The 20,296-nt window shown below is 39.7% G+C and overlaps 1 protein-coding gene across 7 annotated transcripts in view; it reads left to right on the top strand.

The window, feature by feature from the left end:
* Positions 1–1,152: 1,152 nt before the first annotated feature.
* UBAP2 (ubiquitin associated protein 2) overlaps positions 1,153–20,296 on the top strand; it is a 133,794-nt gene continuing 114,650 nt past the window's right edge. For all 7 annotated transcript variants that reach the window (XM_080371154.1, XM_080371153.1, XM_080371152.1 and 4 more), the window contains exons 1-5: positions 1,153–1,292; positions 5,343–5,420; positions 7,053–7,163; positions 11,051–11,204; positions 12,935–13,012. In XM_080371154.1, the coding sequence (XP_080227280.1) occupies positions 1,194–1,292; positions 5,343–5,420; positions 7,053–7,163; positions 11,051–11,204; positions 12,935–13,012 (520 nt within the window). In that variant the 5' untranslated portion in view covers positions 1,153–1,193. The remainder of the gene's footprint in view (positions 1,293–5,342; positions 5,421–7,052; positions 7,164–11,050; positions 11,205–12,934; positions 13,013–20,296) is intronic.

Genomic DNA, 20,296 nt, shown 5'->3' with positions numbered 1-20,296 from the left:
GTACACATTCTTGTCCATGCAATCACAGCAGTCTACTCAGTCTTCATCTGAGTGTTATTGTGCATTGAGCTTGGTGATAGCCAGCTTGCACCAGAGCTGCTGCCCTGATAAGTTGCATGCTGAGGCATGTTCATACATTAGGGCTGCCGTAAAAGTGTTTTGCTGCTTGCTTGCACATCTTCTGCCCAGGTGCACTGCTTGGAGGTTGTCCTTTGTTCCCTAAATGTGCAGTTTTACTTCCTAGTATCATGGGGATAGAAACCAGGCAGTTGACTGTGACTGTTCTGACCAGTTGAGACTGTTTCCAGTTATCATAACTACTATAAACCATCCTCATCAATTGGCTGTGTGTTAGATACTGTACAAACACAGTACAGGGCTAGTAAATTTGTTTCAAAGTCATCTCAGTGTTAGAGGATGAGTGAGCGTGAAAGCTGACTGCCACAAACAGGATAGCATTGATATGTGTGTGTGTGTGGATTTGGGTTTTCTTTTGGAAACAGCAAGGGTATGTTTAAAGCAGAGTAACAGGTAGTTTTGTAAATAATTTCTGTTAAGTATGAGGGAGAACAAAACAAAAATACTGGCTGCAGGGGCTGGATTTAAAGGTAAGTATCATCATTTCTCTTACAAATGAGAGGTGAGAAATAGAGTGGGCGTTGGCCATGACCTCTGTATATGTGCAGGAAAGCAGTTTGATGGTAGGGGAGAGAGAGCAACTGCTTAGTTTGTGAATGTGATTTTTGCATATTCTGAGAGTGTATGAGAGTGGTTAAATTCCAGGCATCAAAAGAAGACAGCAGGTATTACAGAAATGTAAGGAGTGATGCAGCTGTAATTTCAGCATATAGCAGTCTGTATATAAATAACTGGAAAAAGCTGTGAGATTTAGATGTTGTCTGGAAGTACAGATCTAGACAGATAGCAATCAGCTGACAAAAATGTTTTTTACCGAGTACATTTCCCCATTTACAGTAAAGACTGCATTATATCCAGTAATAGTATATTAAAGCTGCTTTCTCAGGAGTCTCTATGTAGAGCTCGTGGTAAATACAGGAGGAGTTCAAGCTGCTACATATATTATCTGGATGTTGAATCAGTATCATGAATCATGCCTTAACTCATGCTGTTGTTTTTTTTTTTTTCTTTCAGATTTTCTATTTTGTACATACATTGTTTTGTATATACTGTATATGATGACTTCAGTGGGCAGTGAACGTACCCGGGGCACTCGGGACAAAACACAGATTTCAACCGCACAGCCAACACAACCACAGAAACAAGTAGTACAGGTATGCGATACTATATAATCTTCTTTGAGTTGAAAGTGAGCATGTAATGATAGGCATTTTTTCCCAAAGTCAGTAAAAACTCAGAAAACATGGGAGGAAAAACCATGGTCTTTTTCTGGAAGAGTATGTTTGATACTTGGCTGTAATTTCTCAGTAATCCAGCATAGCATTAAATTGTTCCTGTATTCTTGCCTCGAAAGGAGCTTTATGTTCTTCAGCAACATTGCCCATCAGTGAGGAATTCTGTGCTTATACCTGTGTCAGGATTTCTGTTCTTTGACCTCAGTGTCCTCAGATCTCAGCTGTTCCATATGCCAGCCTCCTGATGCTAGAAGATTTCTGGTCAGTAGAGGAATTTGGGTGGGTGGGTGGCAATAGCTTCATTAGGTGCGTGCTGTATTTTACAGCATGATTCAGCATATCTGCAAGTCACAAAGTCCTAAACTTCTTGTGCAGTGTCCTCAGAAAGTGAAATGAAGGGGATCATCACCTAGTGGACTGAAATTATTTTGAGTATCTGCGAGACTGAAATTAAGCTCCTACCCATTGTCTTGATTCTCAGCAGCAAAGTAGTCAAAAGTCGCGTGCTTGTCTGGGTTTCAGAGTGCAAATGTCTGCTCCTGGCAACACATTATTCTCTTGTCAGGTACCTCTCAAAATTGGACCCAATTCAAGAATTGCCTCAGTTCTCTGCTGGCAGAGAGTTCATTAGTCTAGAGGTGCTCCCTTGGGAAATTGTCTTTTATTGTCTTTCAGACTGATCTTTTAACATGGAGGGGGTCTTGGTTTGTTTTGAACAGTATTAATTATGTGACCTCAAGCCCTTATCTCCTTGCACTGCAGTGCTTTGCATAGTGGTGATTCATGCTAATGTGTGGATTTAGAAAGTGACTTTCAACAGATGAAGTTGAATTTGTTTTTATTCTATAAAATAAGTAAGGCTGCAGGAGTGTAGTTAGCAGGTTGACAGAAGTGGTGGTTTCCTCTTTTCTGACATTTGCAAGACAGCAGTGGAGTATTCTGCCCAGTTTTGGATTCCCTGCACAAGACAGACATTGACAGATGGCAGCAAGTCCAGCAAAAAGCTACGAAGATGGTTGAAAGGCTGGAGCACAGGATGAATGAGTGGTGGCTGAGGGAGCTGCATTGCTCAGCCTTAAGAAGGCAAGGCAAGGTCGTATCTTCTATTCAGATACCTCATGAAAGGGAATAGGAAAGATGAAGCCAGACTTTCCTCAGAGAGACAATGGCATAGGTTGGAGCACTGGAAATTCTAGCTTTTAAAAGGGAAAAAAATTGTTTACCATGAACATGGTCATGAATTAAGAGAAGATATGGGGTCTCTGTCTGGCCCCAAGCTGCTCCTCTGATGGGACATGCTTTCAGCGGGAGGTTGCACTGAGTTGTCACTGGAGAATCTTTCCAACCTGTGTGACTCATTGTTTGTAAGTGTTAAGCCTTACAGACCTTTTACTACATTTTTCTGCTTATTCCACTTCTTGCATAGAAGATAACTGGTTTGGTCAATTTGATTGAAAAAGATGGTTATTTAATATACAGCAATTATGTTTCAGTGCACTATTGCTTTATTTTTAGATATCAGGTAGACCTTCCTGCTTAGTCAGGCTTTACAGATCAACAGAAACATGTGGGATTTTACTGTTTAATCACCACTGATTAATTTTTATGAGTGCAGAATAAAGTTGCTTTCCCAAGTGGAGATTTCATTGTCATAATACCACATTAATCATCGTTTAAGTTACTTAAGAAGAAATATCACAGTTCTTTTGCATTGTGTCTGGATAATAGATATACCACTTTCTTATAAGACCTGGGCTTATTACTGTCACTTAATTCTGTGTTTTGCACACTTCTGTTTTCTGGTAGTTTGAAGTTGTTAGTTAAAAATTTCCTTTAGTCTGTTATGCTGCAAAGATAATGTATCTTGTAAGGTTGATAAAATTTTTTGTCTTAAGATGCTAATATTTTCTTAGTTACAGTCAAAACTTAATTATAGTCTTGTATAGGATGCTATAATGTTACTTGTAATGATGGTGCCTTAAAAATAAAGAATAACCGCTTGCTGGGAAAAAAACCAAAACTTTTTGTGACACTGGCTTGATATTTGTGTAGTAAACACGTTTTGTGGGTTTTTGTTGTCGTGTTTTTTCTTCTGAATCTTCAGTTCCATCTGGGTGTAATCCACTGGCATAACTGTTAGTGATATTGCACCTACTTGTTTCTAAGCTCTCTGCTTACACAGGAAAACTGAACTTACTGTCACACATTTCATACTGTTAAAAATTTGATAAATATTTGTCTTCTAATGTGGAATCAAAAAGTTGGTTTATATAAAAATGGATCTAACGGCTTCCCGTTTCTGGTTAAATATGCCATCATGTCACTATAGAAATTACATTGCCTGAATGTTTTTACTTTGGATATCTTCAAAGGAAATCTCTTCACTAGCTTAAAAGCTGCAATGGGCCTGAGAAGGCTGAAGTCATAGGGAGAAGATGGAGCAACAAGGCTTAATTCCTGAAACCAGCAGACCTTTATTTTTTCTCTCTGCTGAGCTCTCAGGAGACACCAAGAGTAGGCTTTTTTGTACAGAGCATCACACTGATGAGGAGGCTTCTGTGGAGGGTGGCACTGTGACTGGCATGGGGAATTCAAGAGCAGGCTCCCCTCTCTGATACTGGGTGGAGTGGCGTGTTAAGCTGTCAGATGACACTTTGAAAATGTGAAGTAGTGCAGAGTACTTCACTCCATTGCAAATGCCAGTTGTCTTGGAACATCGCCTCTGAGAACAGCAAATGTCTTTTCCCTCAAGGAACTGGGAAAGCTGCAGTAGCTTTTCAGAAAATAAGCAGCTGGTGGTGTACGGTGTAGTAATTTTTAGACTCTTCTCAGCATTTACACTTGGCAACCTCCTCTAGAGCTGTATTTGTGGTAAGCTCCAAAAGCAAAGCAGTTTGAGGCTGATTAAGTCTGAACTTGTGAGGCATAGAATTTCATGTGGGTATCCTGTGAAGTGAGACTGTGCAAGGTGAGGTTCAGCCAGCTGCCCGGGATGAATCCTTTCTGCCAAGAATTTCAGTGGATATGGTGGTCCCCTCCTCAATGAAGAAGTCTTCTGCAGCACGTAAACTCACATTTTGGGTCCTGGCTCTCTTCAGCCTTCTCTAGCATGAGATGGCAGCCTCTTCTGTTTGAGCAAAAATCAAGCTATGTCCAGGGTCATGTAGCAGTTATCTGTTATTCTCATGGCAGTGCAGTTCAAGTAGACTGCAAATGCCATGCTATTAAGAATGGTCTGTATGATGTGACATTAATGTTCTGGAGTTGCTTTCTCTCTGGGGCAGCCATAGCTCATTTGTATTTATGGCACGTTACTGCATCCATTCATTTTAGTCTTTCAGCTTTTGGAGAAGTTGTCAGCACAGATTTGTGGTCCAGAAATGTTACAGGAGTACCAAATATTTCATCAATAGCAAGATCCTTTAGCAGTTTTCAGAGACCAATATTCACTTATAAAGAAAGTGCAGCTGTTCACAGGCAAAATCTTGAGGCACGACTCAGTCTCTTTTTAAATGCTCATGAAACTACAGTCAGGTTGTTCAAAGAGTTGTGGAAGATGATGTGAGCAGGAGTTATCAGAGATGTGATTAACTTAGAAATACCATGGCCAGTTTGTTATGGTAAAAGTTGTAACTGGAGTGGTAGATATTAAGTAAAAGTAAGGGTAATAATGTCAAAGCATATGCTTCTATGGTAAAGTCTCTATTTTATTATATGGTTGTCTTATTTATGTGGTGACCTTTAAGTGTGGTTCAGACACATTAGAATCTGTTGAAATTGCTTCTGCCCCAGCCAACTTTTTAACTATAAAATGGTGGTAGAGGAGATGTTAATCCCTTCTGCATAGCACCTCTGTGCTTGTTTATGTTCTTTTTGAGAATCTGGAGGAAAAAAATACACTGATGCTAGGAGATACTTTAAAAAATATGTTATCTTTTGTGTACTTTATTGGATGTTTGCATTTTTCAGGCAACAGCAGAACAGATTCGCCTTGCTCAGATGATCTACGATAAGAACGATGCAGATTTTGAAGATAAAGTGAAACAAGTATGTTTCTTATGGCACAGATCTTTTTTTGCCCTGCAATAAAGTGCTCCAAAACTGGCTTACATTTTGTAGCTAGAGCATCTGTTTCTGATTCAGATGAAACCTTTTCCAGAAGGATGTAAATTTAACTAGGAAAAGGTGTTCTTATTGCACTGTAAAGTCTTTTTACGAGAAGTTGTGTGGTAATATAGCTCTGGATGTATTGTTACATTGGTGTATTTTCCTTTGTAAATAACCCTTTAAGCCAGAACTCATCTGTACCGATGTCTCTTCCAGACTGTATCTGCCTAGTATGGTCCTGATGCTTAATGATTGTCAGAATAAAGAGTGCATTCAACTTGTCCACATGTACATATACATGGGAAAAATGTAACCTATGTAACCTATATTTGCTGTTTTTCAGGAAAAGTAAAAATGTAATCATAGCTTGAAGATGAATTGAAGTGTTATTTTTAAAAAAAAATATCTGACCTCCCAGACCTGTGTATGCATTAAAATGACAGAATTATGCTGTGAAAATGAAGTCTCACACCATTTCTTCTACCACGCTGAGTTTTGGGTGTAGATGCTCAAGATTCCATTACTCAGTTGTAGGTCAGACCATTAATTCAAGCTGTACTGAGAATCCGAGTCCCTGTTCTGCTGTGGGTGTTGGTATTTTGTCCTAGTAAACACATTGCAACTCACAAAGAACCTAGGAGTACACCCAGAAGAAGAGAAGAATTAGCATGAATGCGTTAATGCAGTAGAGGAGCAGGTTTCGTGATTTATTTTCCTTCGTAAAACCTCCTCTGAAACATTATTAAATACTTTTTGTTGTTCTTGTTATAAACTTGTTCCATTGCTGTGCCAGAAGGAAGCCTTACACTTCCTGAAGGACCCCCATCAATAGTGCCTGTGGGTCTATGGGTGAAAGGATAAGAATTAAGTTGTGCATAGGAAATCTCTGATACTTCACGTTGTGTATATATATTGCTAGCTTATGTAGTTTTTCTTCGGGTGAAGTTGCTGGATGTCCCATGACGGACTGTGATTATTTCCATCCCACACTCCTCAGGATGTGCACTGCAGGTCCAAGGAGCATAATTCAGTACTAGTTCTCCTTGAGTAGCCATTGTTTACACCTTCTGTGTGGTCTTATGTTGAAGTGGATTGAGGCAGCTGATCTGACTGAAAAATAACTTTTTCCTTAGTCTGGATATTTTTCCAGATCTGTTCTCTGCCATGGCTTAGCTTATGTCTGTTCTCATGCAGTGGGATAAAGAGAGGGATGTTTGGTAGAGAGGGAGATAGGATGATCCTGGAGCTGTCCTGGTCTTTTGCTTCTTTACCCTCATATGCTGCTATCTGGAGTAACAGTGTTTGCAGCAAGCATGAATGGGAGGGGGGCGGTTAAAAAAAAAAAAAAAAAGTGTGAAAGAGAGTGCTTTCTTGATTACCATTTAGTTTATGTTTCATCCTGCCTGTTCTAAATCCCAAGCAGATCTGTAAAATACAGATACCTTTATTTAGGATTTCAGTTTGCTCTGACACCATAGCTATGTACTTTCTTGGAATCTGTGGTGGTACTAACTCTTTGTTTTGTTATGATGATAATGTAGATATTTTAACTTGTCTGACTTTTACTGCCAGCTTATGGAAGTGACGGGGAAAAACCAGGATGAGTGCATAGTGGCACTACATGATTGTAATGGGGATGTGAACAGAGCAATCAACATACTGCTGGAAGGAAGTTCAGACACGGTAAGATTTTACTTCATATTAAACCGCTCTTTCAGCTTGCTGCATCTTTCTACTTCTGAAAGAAGTTGGGAAAGTCATATTTCAGTAGCTTTTAATTACCACGTCTCTATTCAAATTCTTTAGAAGGAAATGGAGATTGGGGCAGCTTCTCTACTGCATGCATGCCTTAGAATAGGCTGAACTTTGAAAATGCTGTGGGTGTTCAGCTGGTCTGTTGCAGAGTCATTTGGCTTTTACTTACATGCAGCAATTTTAACTCTGTATCGGAACTCAGTGCTTTGTCAGATGTGGGCCTGTTTTTTGCTGCAATGTTTGTAGTTACTCTGTAGCACCTCCACAACCCTGAGACCTGAGTTTAAGTGTTTCCAGGAAGGGCAGTCTTTGTAAGCCAAAAGGGCAGGCAGATACATTAATTTTCACAACTCTGTAGGGCTATGTTGCTGGAATGGAAGCTGGAGGAGCTTTCCTATCTGAAAGTTACACTGACAATGCTACTAATGGCAGAAGAGGATACAGCAAGTAGTTGCTTCTTTCACCCTGTTGCTGTTCTGCATGGCTTCATTGAAAAACAGAAAGAGGATACTAAACAATGTGTATACAACAACAAATAATGTTGCTTAGAATGTTGCACAGAGCGATTTTTTTTTTACCCCAAGAGATACCAGGAAAGTATGTCTTGCTGTGGTTGAAGTTTTTGCTGGAGGGACTTAACAGGTCATCTGAGGCAGTAAACTAGATTCCATCTCATTTAAATTGGGAAAGAAAATTGACTTCCTTTCTTAATGCTGAACGTTCAGTATTTCCTGTGGTTTATCAGGATGTGTGCTCTGGCTTATTGTTAATAAGGACACCCCGCCACCCCCCAGTTCTAGGACACATACCATTCTGACTGCGGGGACTTTCTTTTCCGTCCCCTTTCATTTATTAGAGTTGAGGTAATTTAAAACACAGAAATATATAATACTGAGCAAGCTGGCAAGTTTGGAGTGGAAGAGAGCATCTCGATTAAATCTGTGTTGGTAATGCGCTGGTTTTGTGTTCTCCTGTACTTCTTATATTTGCCATTTTCTGGTTGAAAACAGTTTTCTGGTTGGTAGATAATGTTAAATACTTTCTTCTTACTTTAGCAGATTGTTAGAAGTGATCATGACGTGGAAGAAAATTTCTAACTCATTTATCAATTAGAAGCAATATATCCACATGTTCTGGTCTTTTGATAAGTCCCTCTGAACCCACTGCTCTCTGTAGACAAAATGTAACTTAGAAACAAATACAGAGAACTTAAGGGGCTCAGGGAGGAAGGAGTATTAATTGAAGGTTGTGAAGAAATTTATTTTTCTTTATGGAAGTTTGTGGTCTTCCAACTTGAAGGGTTTGTTTTAAGGCAATTATTTTACAGAACAGTTTAACAGGATTTGATGCGAAGTTGGAAACAGAAGTAGTACTAGTTCTGAATGTGGATTCCCAAATCTCTTTTTCTAGATTTACTCTGCTTTGATACACTAGAAGTTTTTTTTTTACCTCATTTGTAAGATGTGCCTATGCTATTTGAGGAATTAGAGCGCAAGGAGTGATAACTGGAATGCCTGTTTGTAAACTGATGCTCTTGCCAGTTTTGTCTTTTTTTTTCTTTTTTTTTAATGCTATGATCTTTAAGGCTTTATGCTTTATGATTATACTATACTATATGATTTAGTATTTATGCTTTATAAAGATTTTTCACTTGCAGCCGTTGTGACAGTGGCTTTGCACAGACAGGCATGTGGATGAGAGTAGAGAAGGGCATGTTTCTTTGCTCAAGACTTCTAGTCTTTTAACTTCCTACAGGCGTAAGATCCTTTTATGCCTGAATATGTTTTATTTCCTATACCTTTGAACATAGAACAAAGGGGCCCTTTCAGATTATTCTTCTTTCCTTCTAAGATTAGGCCAGCAAGCAAGTTTCTGTTAGATGTTTTCAAAGGTCAGGCTCACAACTGTCATTTGGGTTGCCTCAGGCATTGTCAGCTGAAATTGTAGTCAGTTAGCTCCCTTAGAAAACCAGACAGCTTCGATAGTCTGTGATGGATTCCCATGCCCAGAGGTAGCAGCATCCTCTGTCTTAAAGGACATGCCCAACTTCTCAAGGCTTTCCTCAGAATTACATTGTGGGAAAGCATGGATCTGATGTTTTCATAGTCATCCTTTTACTGATCCTTCCCAAATCTTGTAAAACATTACTAAGGAGAGGCTGCTTACTCTTAAACTTTGCAGGATCATCCAGTTTTGGGTATTTCTTGAAACGGTCAAAGACACCGTGCCTATCACTGAAATAGTGTATTCTGAACTATATAGACTTCATTCTTCAGTTGTCAGTGCAGTTATTTTTCCTCCTATGAAGTATTTCTAAAGCTCTAGGAGTGTTTAATGTTTTTAATTTATAATGCAGTTACGCAGGCAACAGCAGGTGAAGCCATGTGAAAGTTACTGGTGCAAACTGTTTTCTGTGGCACAGCTAATATGGTGTTGTCCAAATGCATAGTTTTGTACTTCAAATCCGTTCTGTCTGTGCTTCATATAAGTTGGCTGATGGTGGTGTAGTTCTGTATACTGGAAATGAAACTGAGAAGCGATTTCAGCCTTCTTTCTCACCTATACCACGTCAAAACCCAAGAGAGTAACCATTCTTTTAACTTTTTATTCTCTCAAAGCAGACTCTGAACCATTGAGTTTATACTTGTAAACTGCTTTGTGACCTGCTTTCTCAATAGCATTTTTCTCAGTTCTAGGCATCTTGGGCTAGCTGGTCATTGCCTGCCTTGTGGGGGCTTCTGAATTACTGTTGCCTGAGTTGAGAGGAGACGGGACAGACCTAGAAGATAGCCAACCTTTTTTGTTTGATGCTGGTGCCTGTCAGAGGTTGGGGCTTTATGTAGTACCTCACAGCTGATGGCACCTTATTTAGATATGCAGATTTCCTGCTTAAATACCTTACATAGGCACTTAGCTTCTAGAGATGGGGACATACATAGGACACCTGTCTGCCACCTTCATGGTTTGCAAATAACACCTTTCTTCATCTTTGCTTTGCTTAATAGACTAACCATGCAATTGCATAATATGTGGGTTGCTGTGCTATTCCTAGCAAGTGTTCTTGTAGTTTTATTTTCAACTCCTACAGATATGGGTCTGATATGATCCTTGAATTTATTTTAAAGATGGAGTTTAATATTAAAGCTGAAGTCTGATGTTTGGACCTTGGTCCCTTGTCTTGTTTAGACATAGTTTTTCCTGTGTTCTGCTGTGTGTGATGAGCTGTAGCTGTTTGGAGTGGATGGTCTGGTTTACCACGGCCCCAGTTTTCCCAGGTTGTTACTCTACCATTCTGTGTCCTGGTGCTTGAATTCTAGTGTGTCTGGGTAATGGTTTTTCTCCCCACCCCCACCCCCCGCTTTAGGCCACATACTTACTCTCATCAGTCTCTTGTTCAATGATGCTTAAAAGCATTTTTTCATTTCCTTGGGAGAAAAAGATAGCTCTGTGCATGCTCTCTTGCTAGATTTATGGAGGTAGTTGAGAGGAAAAGTGTTGCTTGCTTTGCAGATTTTCTGCATTGTGGTTGTATCTAGGCTTCCTTGAACTAGTAAAAGTCCATTACAGCCAGAAATATTTGGGATTTTTACGTTCCGTAAAACAATCCAACTTCTAAAACTTGTTTCTTTCTCATCTCTTCCCAAAAATATGGCCTGTTTCCATTTATATCAGTGTAGTTGCAAGGTATTACATATGTGAAGTTATGCAAATACCTGTTTGTTACCATGAACTGGAAGGGTGTGAGGTGGAGATATGCACTGAGAGCTGTCTCTTCCATTTTGACTTTTGTATCTAATTCTATTCTACCCAAATAGACTTCTTGGGAGACTGTAGGGGGAAAGAAGAAAAGCCTTGGAAAGGAAAGTTCAGAAAACAAAGAGAACAGAGAAAAACGAGGGGACAGAGAAGTGAGTCGCGGACGGGGAATTTCCAACAGACGGGGAAGAGGAGGCAGCCGTGGCCGAGAGTGTACGTACAGGGGTTCATTTTTAAAGATTCAGGTGCTTTTCTTGCAGCTGAAACTGGCTAAGGGCAAGTACTTAATGGAGTAAAGTCCATCTGAGCTATAGCTCAGTGCCGAAGGGATCATAACTCGTTTGTGTAACAGGTATGCTGATCTGTCTACATGAGGAGGCTTTGGGATGGTCTGTGCCTGTTCACAGATGCTCAATTTAATTTAAATTTCTGTCCTTTTTTCATTAGTTGATCTTGTACAAGTTGCTGTTCGTGGTGCAAGTTTTAGAATTGACTATTTGTAAGACTGCTTGAGAGCAAGTATGTCGCTGCGCAGCTGATACACTTTTTCGTTTCTTTTAATGAAAAAATTATCCAGCTTTGACTTCATCTCCTTTTATGAGGGGGAGAACCTGAAGATGTTCTCATCTTCTCATAAGGGGCATGAGAAGACTGGGATCGTTATTAATCTTTAGCATATATTACTCACATAAGCCAACCAAAGGTGAGTTTCTACAACAGAGAAAATTCTTTGAGTTGAAATATTTTGAAATTTGCCAGACTTTATAGGTCTGCAATAGTACATTGTACAAGAGCAAACTGATGTTTCCAAGTTACATAGAATCACATTAGTTCACCACTAGATCCATGTTGCTTTTTTCACTTAAGTTTTATCAGCAATATCAAAGCTGTATTCATTGCCTGTAAGGGTTGTACGCAACAGTGACAGATGAGCAGAGAAACTGGAATGAAAACAGTGTGTTTAACTTTCACTTAAAAGCGGGGAAAATATTTACAATATTACCCACCTCCTCAATTCATTTTTGAAACGTTGTGTCAATGAAGACACTGTGAATCTTTGTAGAGTAGCATCAAGACAGGAAAAATATTAATAAAATTTGCACCGATGTTCAGAACAAATTGAAATCAGACCCATCACAGTGAAAGTGAGGGGCAACATTTTTGTCAGAGCCAGATGCTGCTTATCTGTCTTTGTGAAGTGGAATTAAAGATTTTTCAGATGGTTACCAAAGCTTGATATTCTCTTCCTAGCTTAATGTCCAAGCATTAATATTGTGGCTGCCATTAGGAAAAGTTGTGCAGTACAAAATCTCAGCAGTGTTTTAAGTGGCCAGTCTTCCCCCCTCGCCCCTTCAAGGAGCCAGCTGTCTTTTGAGTATTTCCTCAGGATTTTTCCACAAAATAGTTGCATTATTTTTACAATGCCTCACCTTCACCCTGTTGCCATCCCTCTGATTTTGATAGAGGAGGGTTCTTTTAAGTTTTCCTGGTTGCACAGCGATGTGGTATGGACAGACTGGAGAAGAAACTGGTGTTTTTGGTTATCCCTTATTTTTTCACTGTAACCACCCAGCATGTTATCAAGGAAGCGTAGTGTGAGGCAGCTGTATTTCGTGCCTTGTTAAAGAGGTGAGGCCATAATCATTTTAATAGTGTAGTCTGCAGAACACTCCATCTCACCCCACCTCATCCCAAACCCAGAAGCTGAAGTTTGTCTGCTGGGAAGTGTTTCTCTCTTACTGGATATTTTGCTTCCTAATTGTTCAGTGCGAATTAAATGTAACTTGCTTGTAGCTAGGCCCCCAATGAAGGGAGGTGACAGACCTGTTGACCATCACACTTTAAAATCTTGGCATTTCTTTTGGGGTTCAGGTTAAACAGACAGCTGTATTGTCTCCTATATGAGTCTCTAAAGCTTCTCTTAAGCTGTCCTCTCTCCACAGTTAGAGCTGAAGAGAATGGAGTGGACAACAATCAAGGAGACAGGCCTTCAGACCGTGGAAAACGTGGCCGTGGGAGAGGTGAGATGGTGGCATTGCTGTGGGACTGGCACTGATTTCATGTCCTAACTGGAACGCTCCCATTTCTTTCTTCAAACACTTCTGGTTAAGCATTTGTTGTTTATCCTTTGATTTCATAAGCACTTCAGCCACTTTTAATTTAGGTACATACCCTTCCCTTACCCCTTGTCATATCTTGGTCTCAGAATGACTAAGAATTGACACAAACCACCTTTATGGTAATTCCCTGTGGAGCAGGGTGGTGTGGCCTGGCTGTGGAGAGCTGTTCTCTCAGGTTGACTCATGGCAGCTTCCTCTGAGTGGGAGTGCACTGGGCTCCTCAGGACGTACCTTGGCAGTAGGAGAGTACAAGATTCCATATGTATGGCTCTTGGGGAGGGATTTCATGTGTGCTTGGGCTGTTTCTTTGGGGTGCATCTGGTTGTCAGGCTTGCCTTCTGTTTTTGCTAGCCAGTCAGAGAAAGTACAAGCCACCTTAGAGACTTCTTGATGAGAAGGAATTTGGCATGAAAACATTGATAAGAACAACTGTGGAAAAAGAATACTGTGAAGTCTTAGGTATAATCCTGATCCTTTCCTGTAGAAGTGATAGGAAAGATACTGATAATGGATTTGTTGTGGAATCAAGGGATGTGGTTGGTTTGCATTTCCGCAGGTTGAGTGGAAAGAGGGTTGTTTTTTCTTAGAGCGGGAGGAATGAAAGTGAGTAATGCAGGTACAGCACAGATTGTGTGAAGTGGGTATTAAATGAGTTAAATTAAGTGCACAGGAGAGTTAATGTACTTCATAAGTTATGTCTGACGCATGAAAAATTCTGCCCTCCGAGGACTCCTTTCCGTTTGGCATACCTGGTAACAAGACATTAAAGACAACATCCAACTTCATTGTCTCAAGATCTGCATCTTGAAGGAGTGGAAAGATGCAAGGACATGTAGCTTACAGAGGGTTGTGAGAATGACTGGATTGTGCCTATGAATCAGCAAATACCGAACAGTGTGTGCAGAGAGTTCACTTTGCAAGGGAGGGTGTGGTGTAGCTCACAGCCACAGTTTTTGGTATGTTAGCACTGTTAATAGATGGAAAGCAAGTCTTTCAGTATTTGTTTTATAAAATAATCTTTTATACTCAAATTTTAAATATAAAGGTAGGATTTTTTTAATATTTGGTGAAACTTAAGAGGTTAATTTCAAATACAGCCTACCTTTTGCTTCGTAACCTTATGAACAATACACTGATTCTGTCGTCAGCACTGTAGCTCTAGGTGAATATTGTGTCTCAAGTGAAAGCACGTAATCAGTAGATCAAACTGACATATCTGAAGAAATAGGGACAATTTCTATCAATTTCTGTTCACTGGCTTTAGTGTACATAGTATTACTGTATCTGTCTACCAAATATTTTAGACTGTACATTCATGAGAGCAAAGTATCTTAATGAAGTGTTCTCAACTGCCTGTGATACACCTGTTGAATGACTTCAGGATCATTATATTGCAAGTGCGTGTATTTTGTGGCAGGAAATACCTAATTTAATTTTATAATGCAAGCCCTTGAAATCTGCAGGGACTTGTATAAAGCTGTGTAATTCAGCTTCTCAGTATTTCAGGGGTGCGTGGCATTCTTTCTCTGGATATTAGTAGAAATAATAAAAGCAAGCTTCTTGCCATTTCATTCAGTAATCTTTCTTTTCTATCACACAGAGTAGTCAAATACACTTCAGCTGAAATTAAATAGATTGCGGGTAATCACCACAGAACCCTTTATTAGAAATGTTTCATGCAGAGTGCGTGTGTGTAGGAATGTACGCACTGGATACAAAATTAGGGGTCGGCTAATACCTGAACGATGCACACTCTCTCTCTCTATTTTAAGCTGCCTTCTCAGGCTGGAGTTCTCTTACTGGCTGCTTTCTAGGGGAGGTTTGCTGGGCTGTTACACTACTGCTTCACTGTAAAACAATCTAATTTTAAGAAATTATATGCACTGAAAATAGCAGAAATGTGTTTGACACTGGGGTGGTAATGGGCTGTTAACTGAGGGGGGAAAAATCCTGATGCTGAGTATTTCAGCCTTGGTGTACTAGTTTTGTTGTGCAGTAGATCTGCCAATAATGACTGCATGACTTTCCTTGCAACTTTATAGGGCAGTTAGGCATACAGTGTACAAACACCACTGGTTGCTGGTATACAGGAGATCAGGGGTTTGAAGTAGTATATGTTACCGACTGATTCACAGAAAGCAAAAATGCATCACAGGATGTGTTTCAGGATACATCCCAAGTGGAATTGCTCTGCCTTTAGTTTTTGCTTGCTAAACGAAGGGTGTAAACTTTGGCTGGGAAAGGAGCAAAGGAATTTCTTTTTTTTTTTTTTAAAATGGCCTTCCTATCTGTGTGTCTTGTGAATTTCTTGAATGACCTTAATTTAGATATAAAAAAATACTATAATGTTGATGAATAGTGATTGCATCAAAGTGATTTTATTTGTGTATTGGTATTGCAAGGATTTGCAACTCTCTGAAATGGAATCTCATGCAGGAATTATGGAGGAAGGTGATTATGTCTTCAGGATTGTCAGCTCTAGAAACATTTCCTCATTTGTGATTTAATCAGCTGCAGTGTTATATAGAAACTGACAACCTTTACAGGCACAATTTTTATTTTTATGCTGCTGTCTTTTACTGTTCTCCCATCTTCAATTTCAAGTGCAGCTGTGGTTGTCCCACTGTCCTCCACCCTGTGTTGAAGAGGGTGTAGTAGGGCTAGAAAAGGCTTTTAAAGGTACTGGGAAGACTGCATTGATGGAGTGTAAGGTACAAGCAGACTCGGACTTCTCTGCGAGGGCTGAGTGGGCGTAGAGATCTGTAAAACTTCTGTGGGGAAATCAACTGATCACTCCAAGCAAGTATGCAAATGAGGGAATATTAAATGAAATCAGTGGGTTACAGGTTCAAAATGAACTTGTGGAGGTGGTTCTTCATACATGTAGTTAACCTGAGGAACTCCTTTCAATAAGGTATTGTAGGTGCTGAAAATTTACACACAGAGGGACTTGACAATTTCATCCTAAAAAAAGAACCATAGCAAGAAAAGGAAAAACCACTGAGAGTTTTGATGTGCATAAATTATCTTTGTCTGAGGAAGTCTGAGCCACAAGTGATTGAAAACCAGGAGAGTGTCCAGAGAAACTGCACTGGGGTTTTGGTTCGTGTACCCTTCGCTAGGTATCTAATTGACCATAGCTGGTAATGGGATGGCAGGTAGATGAACTTTTGGACTTGATTCAGCATAGACATTGTTACAGATTTATGTATAGCAATTTTCCTGGTTTGCAAAGTGAAAAGGGATTTCTCGCTTTTACTTCTGTTCCTCTGTTCTTTCCCACTTTATTGTTTCAGAGCAATGTGAGCATGCCATAAATGTGGATGTTGACAGGGATTTTTTTCCTAGCGAAACAGAAATAAAAATGAGAGGGGAAAAAACATTATGTTTTTAATTTTGGACTTAAACGGCATGACAAGGAGCCTTTTAAACGTTTGGGTTTTTTCTCCTGGCTATGTGAGACAGTAAAGCAGTTTACCTCTTTTGTAAATATCTGACTATAGTCCAGCTTGTACTCTTGATCTCTTTTGGTTTCTGTAACCAGAATTGCATGTCCAGACATTTTCTTGTTTTAAAATGTTAGCCTGGTTGGCACAGGATGTATTTTGGATTTCGTTTGCCAGAACTAATAAGGATGTTGGTTCTTCTAAAACATTCTGGAGATCACAATCTGAAGTCCGTTCAGTTTTGTTCTGCATTGGCTAGGAAGCTGTATGCGTCATGTACTTTTTTTTTTTTTTTTCTTTCTGAGATGAACCAGAACTTAGGGTTAACAGAAGTTATTTAATTTCTTTTAAACATAACTTCAAAGTTTTCTGCACATGCTTCTAAAAATGGTTACTACAGAACATGCAGTATATAAAACTGATCCACTGCTTCTAGCTTTAAGATAACTAATAAGAAAAATGTTATTTGAATTATTGAATATAACTTCAGTGTTTGTTTTTGCTAGTATGGAATACCTAGAATACAAACTTTCTATACTTAGCCTCCTTATCACTTCATAAGGCTTAAGCCTCTGTCGCCTCCACATCTGCTGGGAGGATGGCTGTCTGCATTTCCAGAGCAGAGATCAGAGCTCTTCAGTTACTGTGTAGTCAGATAAGCACAAATTTAGTGTGTTGTCTGCCTTTCCAGTCTGCATTTTGTTTTCCTTTCAGCTGCTCTTAGGCCTCTTTCTTAACCTTAAGGTGTCTTCATTTAATTTAAACCTGTCAGTGTGAAAATCTGAGTTTTGAAATAAAGCACCTGTGTTGCAGTGGAAGGATTTGGGTCTGCAAGCTGAGCAGACTGGATTTTCTACTGAATAGGCTATTAAATTAATGGGCTAGTCCCATCCAAATTGTAGTACTACACACTTTTCTGATTCTCACAGGTAGCGTGCATTTGTTTTGGGGGAAGAAATGTGAATGCAATGAACAGTTCTTTCCATGCATGGACAGTACCGTGAAGCGTGGTGATTGAAGACTTGATTGTGTGATTTATGAGTGTTTTGAGCTCCCAGTGGACTGGGATACCCAACAATACATAGTTAAACAGTTAGAATGTTAAAGGAAACAAAACCATGTTTTAAATAGTTCATTGTATGAAATCATATTGGGGGTACTAGCAGGAATGTTGATCAGAATAAATTTTAAACGTAGTTCCCCAGTCTTGATTTCCTGGCACAGAAATGAGTAAGCAGTGCTGCCTTGATACTTTAGGCTGTTTGTAGATCCAAGTGTAAAGGAATGTGAAGAAGTGTTATGAGGGTTTACGTGAGGCAGAGCAGTAATTTTGCTTTTTTGCCTGATGTCTGTCACTTGCTTTTGTGCTCCAGATGCTGATTGATTGTAAGAAAATATATTCCTTTAGACTCACTAGAAGATTTAATGAACTACTGTCAAGTCACTTGTTCTTTTTTTGTGAGTAGATAAGAATGTTGATAGAAGAATTGCTGACTGTGAATTACCACAGGATTTTTTTTTTCTTTAAACAATGACTGCTGCGATCTAAGCCATATATGCGTATCTTTTTAGAGCAGTGTTGAAACTATACTTTTTACATTACAAGCATAAACTGGCATTATTGTTGGGAGGAATTGGTCCTGTCTGTCTCCTGGTGCCTTTGAACTGTATCAGAGGATTGATCTAAGTTTAAAACTAACCAAGCCAAAAAAGAAAAAAGGGGACAGGCAGCATGGTAGCTGGGGACAACAAGTTTTTTTGGTGGCTTATCCTGGTGTAAAGGCAATGGGTTTTCTGGCATTTAACAAGCAGGGGACAGTTTTGGAGTGCTGATCCAAAAGTAAACTAATAATTCTGTTTTCTGATAGTGTTTTTATGCTCACTCACGGGTACATGCAAAACTGTCAGTGCAGGGAAGAGAGCAGAGCTTGTGATCACTGGTGAAGGAAGACCTTGGCTGTAGTAGTTCTGATTTACGTGGGTTTAAGTTACTGTGGAACTGCATGCTCACAATTTGAGTCCCTGCTCTGAATTGCACTATGAAGCTCCATTTGCTTCTAGTCACTGTTAAAAAGCATCAAAAGTTTGCAGATACTGATGGGCATTCATAATTGCTTCATGAGTAGCTTCTTTGTGTTGGAAGATTGTGCCTTCTATTTGTTTTAAGGCCATGTTTCTATTTTAGCAGCTGAGAGGAAGTAATTTTCTTAGCGTGAGAATTTAAGGATATATTAGTGGTTTGGTTGTTTCAAAGAAAATATAAGACCTTCCCACTGGCATCTTGCATTAATGGCCATAATGTATGGGATGTATCTGAGTTAGGGTGGTCTTTTACTAGTAAATACTCACTGTCACACATTTTGAACTAGTTCTTCATAAGTGTCTTTTCTAGCTTTGAATTTAGTGCTTTCTATAACCCCACTGGTTTGGTGCCTTCCTTTTGTCTTTATTAGAATGTATTTGTTGATTAAATTTAATTTCAGTTTTGACAAAAAACATTGATACAGCTTTATGAAGTTAAGGGAATCCACTTGAAATTCAAGTTCAGGATTAATTTTCAAAGTGATCTGGTCTAAAAAACACCTTGATGGCTAGTAGTCTAAGACGTGCATGGAACTTCAGGAACAACATGATTTCTTCCTACCAGTTTCTAAAATTGTTAGAGGCTTTTATTGCTGTTTTTAGCCAGTACCTTGTGTCTGTGCTGGTATGGCATCTTGCATATGCCTCGCTTGCTAAAACTTCATCTTCTGTTTGATATGCTGAGGTTATTCTTTCAGGCTTTTGCATTTGAGAGGCTGGGGAGACTTACCTCCTCTTCTAAAATCTATTTGTACTTTCATGCTAGCTATTCTAGCTAATCTCTCTGTACCTAATGTCCACGTCAAATATATTTCTGCTGGGCTGTTACTGTGATTCACAGCTCCCAATCAGTCTTGTAGTTGAACTTGTCAAAAAACTCTTTTTGGTGCATCCTTAGTGAATGGTGTTTAATGCTGTATTAATAACTGTAGGAAGTAAATTTACTGTGTAGATGGCCCCTACAGTGTCCCCAGGTAAACTTGTTTAGCTGGTTCTGCTCTTTAAAAAAAATTATTTACTGGGCAGCAAGTTAATCCAGAGTGCACTGACTTCTGTGCATCTGAGAGCTGTGACCCCATGATGCCATGGATCAGCTTCCCAGGTTGGGGATTTTAGGCGGGCGAAGGAGAGAAGAGCAGCAGAATAGGTAGGCTGAGCAAGGAGGTTCAGAAGCTGGATTACAGTCAGTTGGGTACGGCAGGTTTTGGGGCACTGATGCTTATGGTGGGACAAAGAGCAGAGCTCCAGGTGCAGGCTTGCTGAAGAGTGATGGCTACTGCCGGGTTGCAGCTCTTGTTTCCTCTTTCCTAACCTCTGTCTGTCTTCTCTCCAACTAATTGTGAGAAGAGCAAAGAGGGGAAAATGTGGAGACAGCTGCCTGGCCTAGTGTCAGGCTTCAGTTCTGCTGTGTTCTTGTCCCACCAATGTACTGTGCGTTGCTGGATGGGAATCCTTCCCAGGCAGGTTGCCGTGGTTCCTCTGTAGCTGGTAGTTGTCATCTTATATAGGATGTGGGTGAACTCCTTCATCAAAATGTGTGTAAAGTTATCCTGCTACTTCGATGCTTCTAAGAATTCCTCGAAGATATAGGTAGTAGACATTTTAGAGGTCCAGAAATGTCTTTAAAGACTTGGGCACGGGGAAGAATGAGTAGCGA

This window comes from Falco punctatus (genome assembly GCF_963210335.1).
Source record: "Falco punctatus genome assembly, chromosome: Z".
Taxonomy (NCBI): domain Eukaryota; kingdom Metazoa; phylum Chordata; class Aves; order Falconiformes; family Falconidae; genus Falco; species Falco punctatus.
Note: the sequence above shows the minus strand (reverse complement) of the source record. Positions and strands in the feature narration are given on the sequence as shown.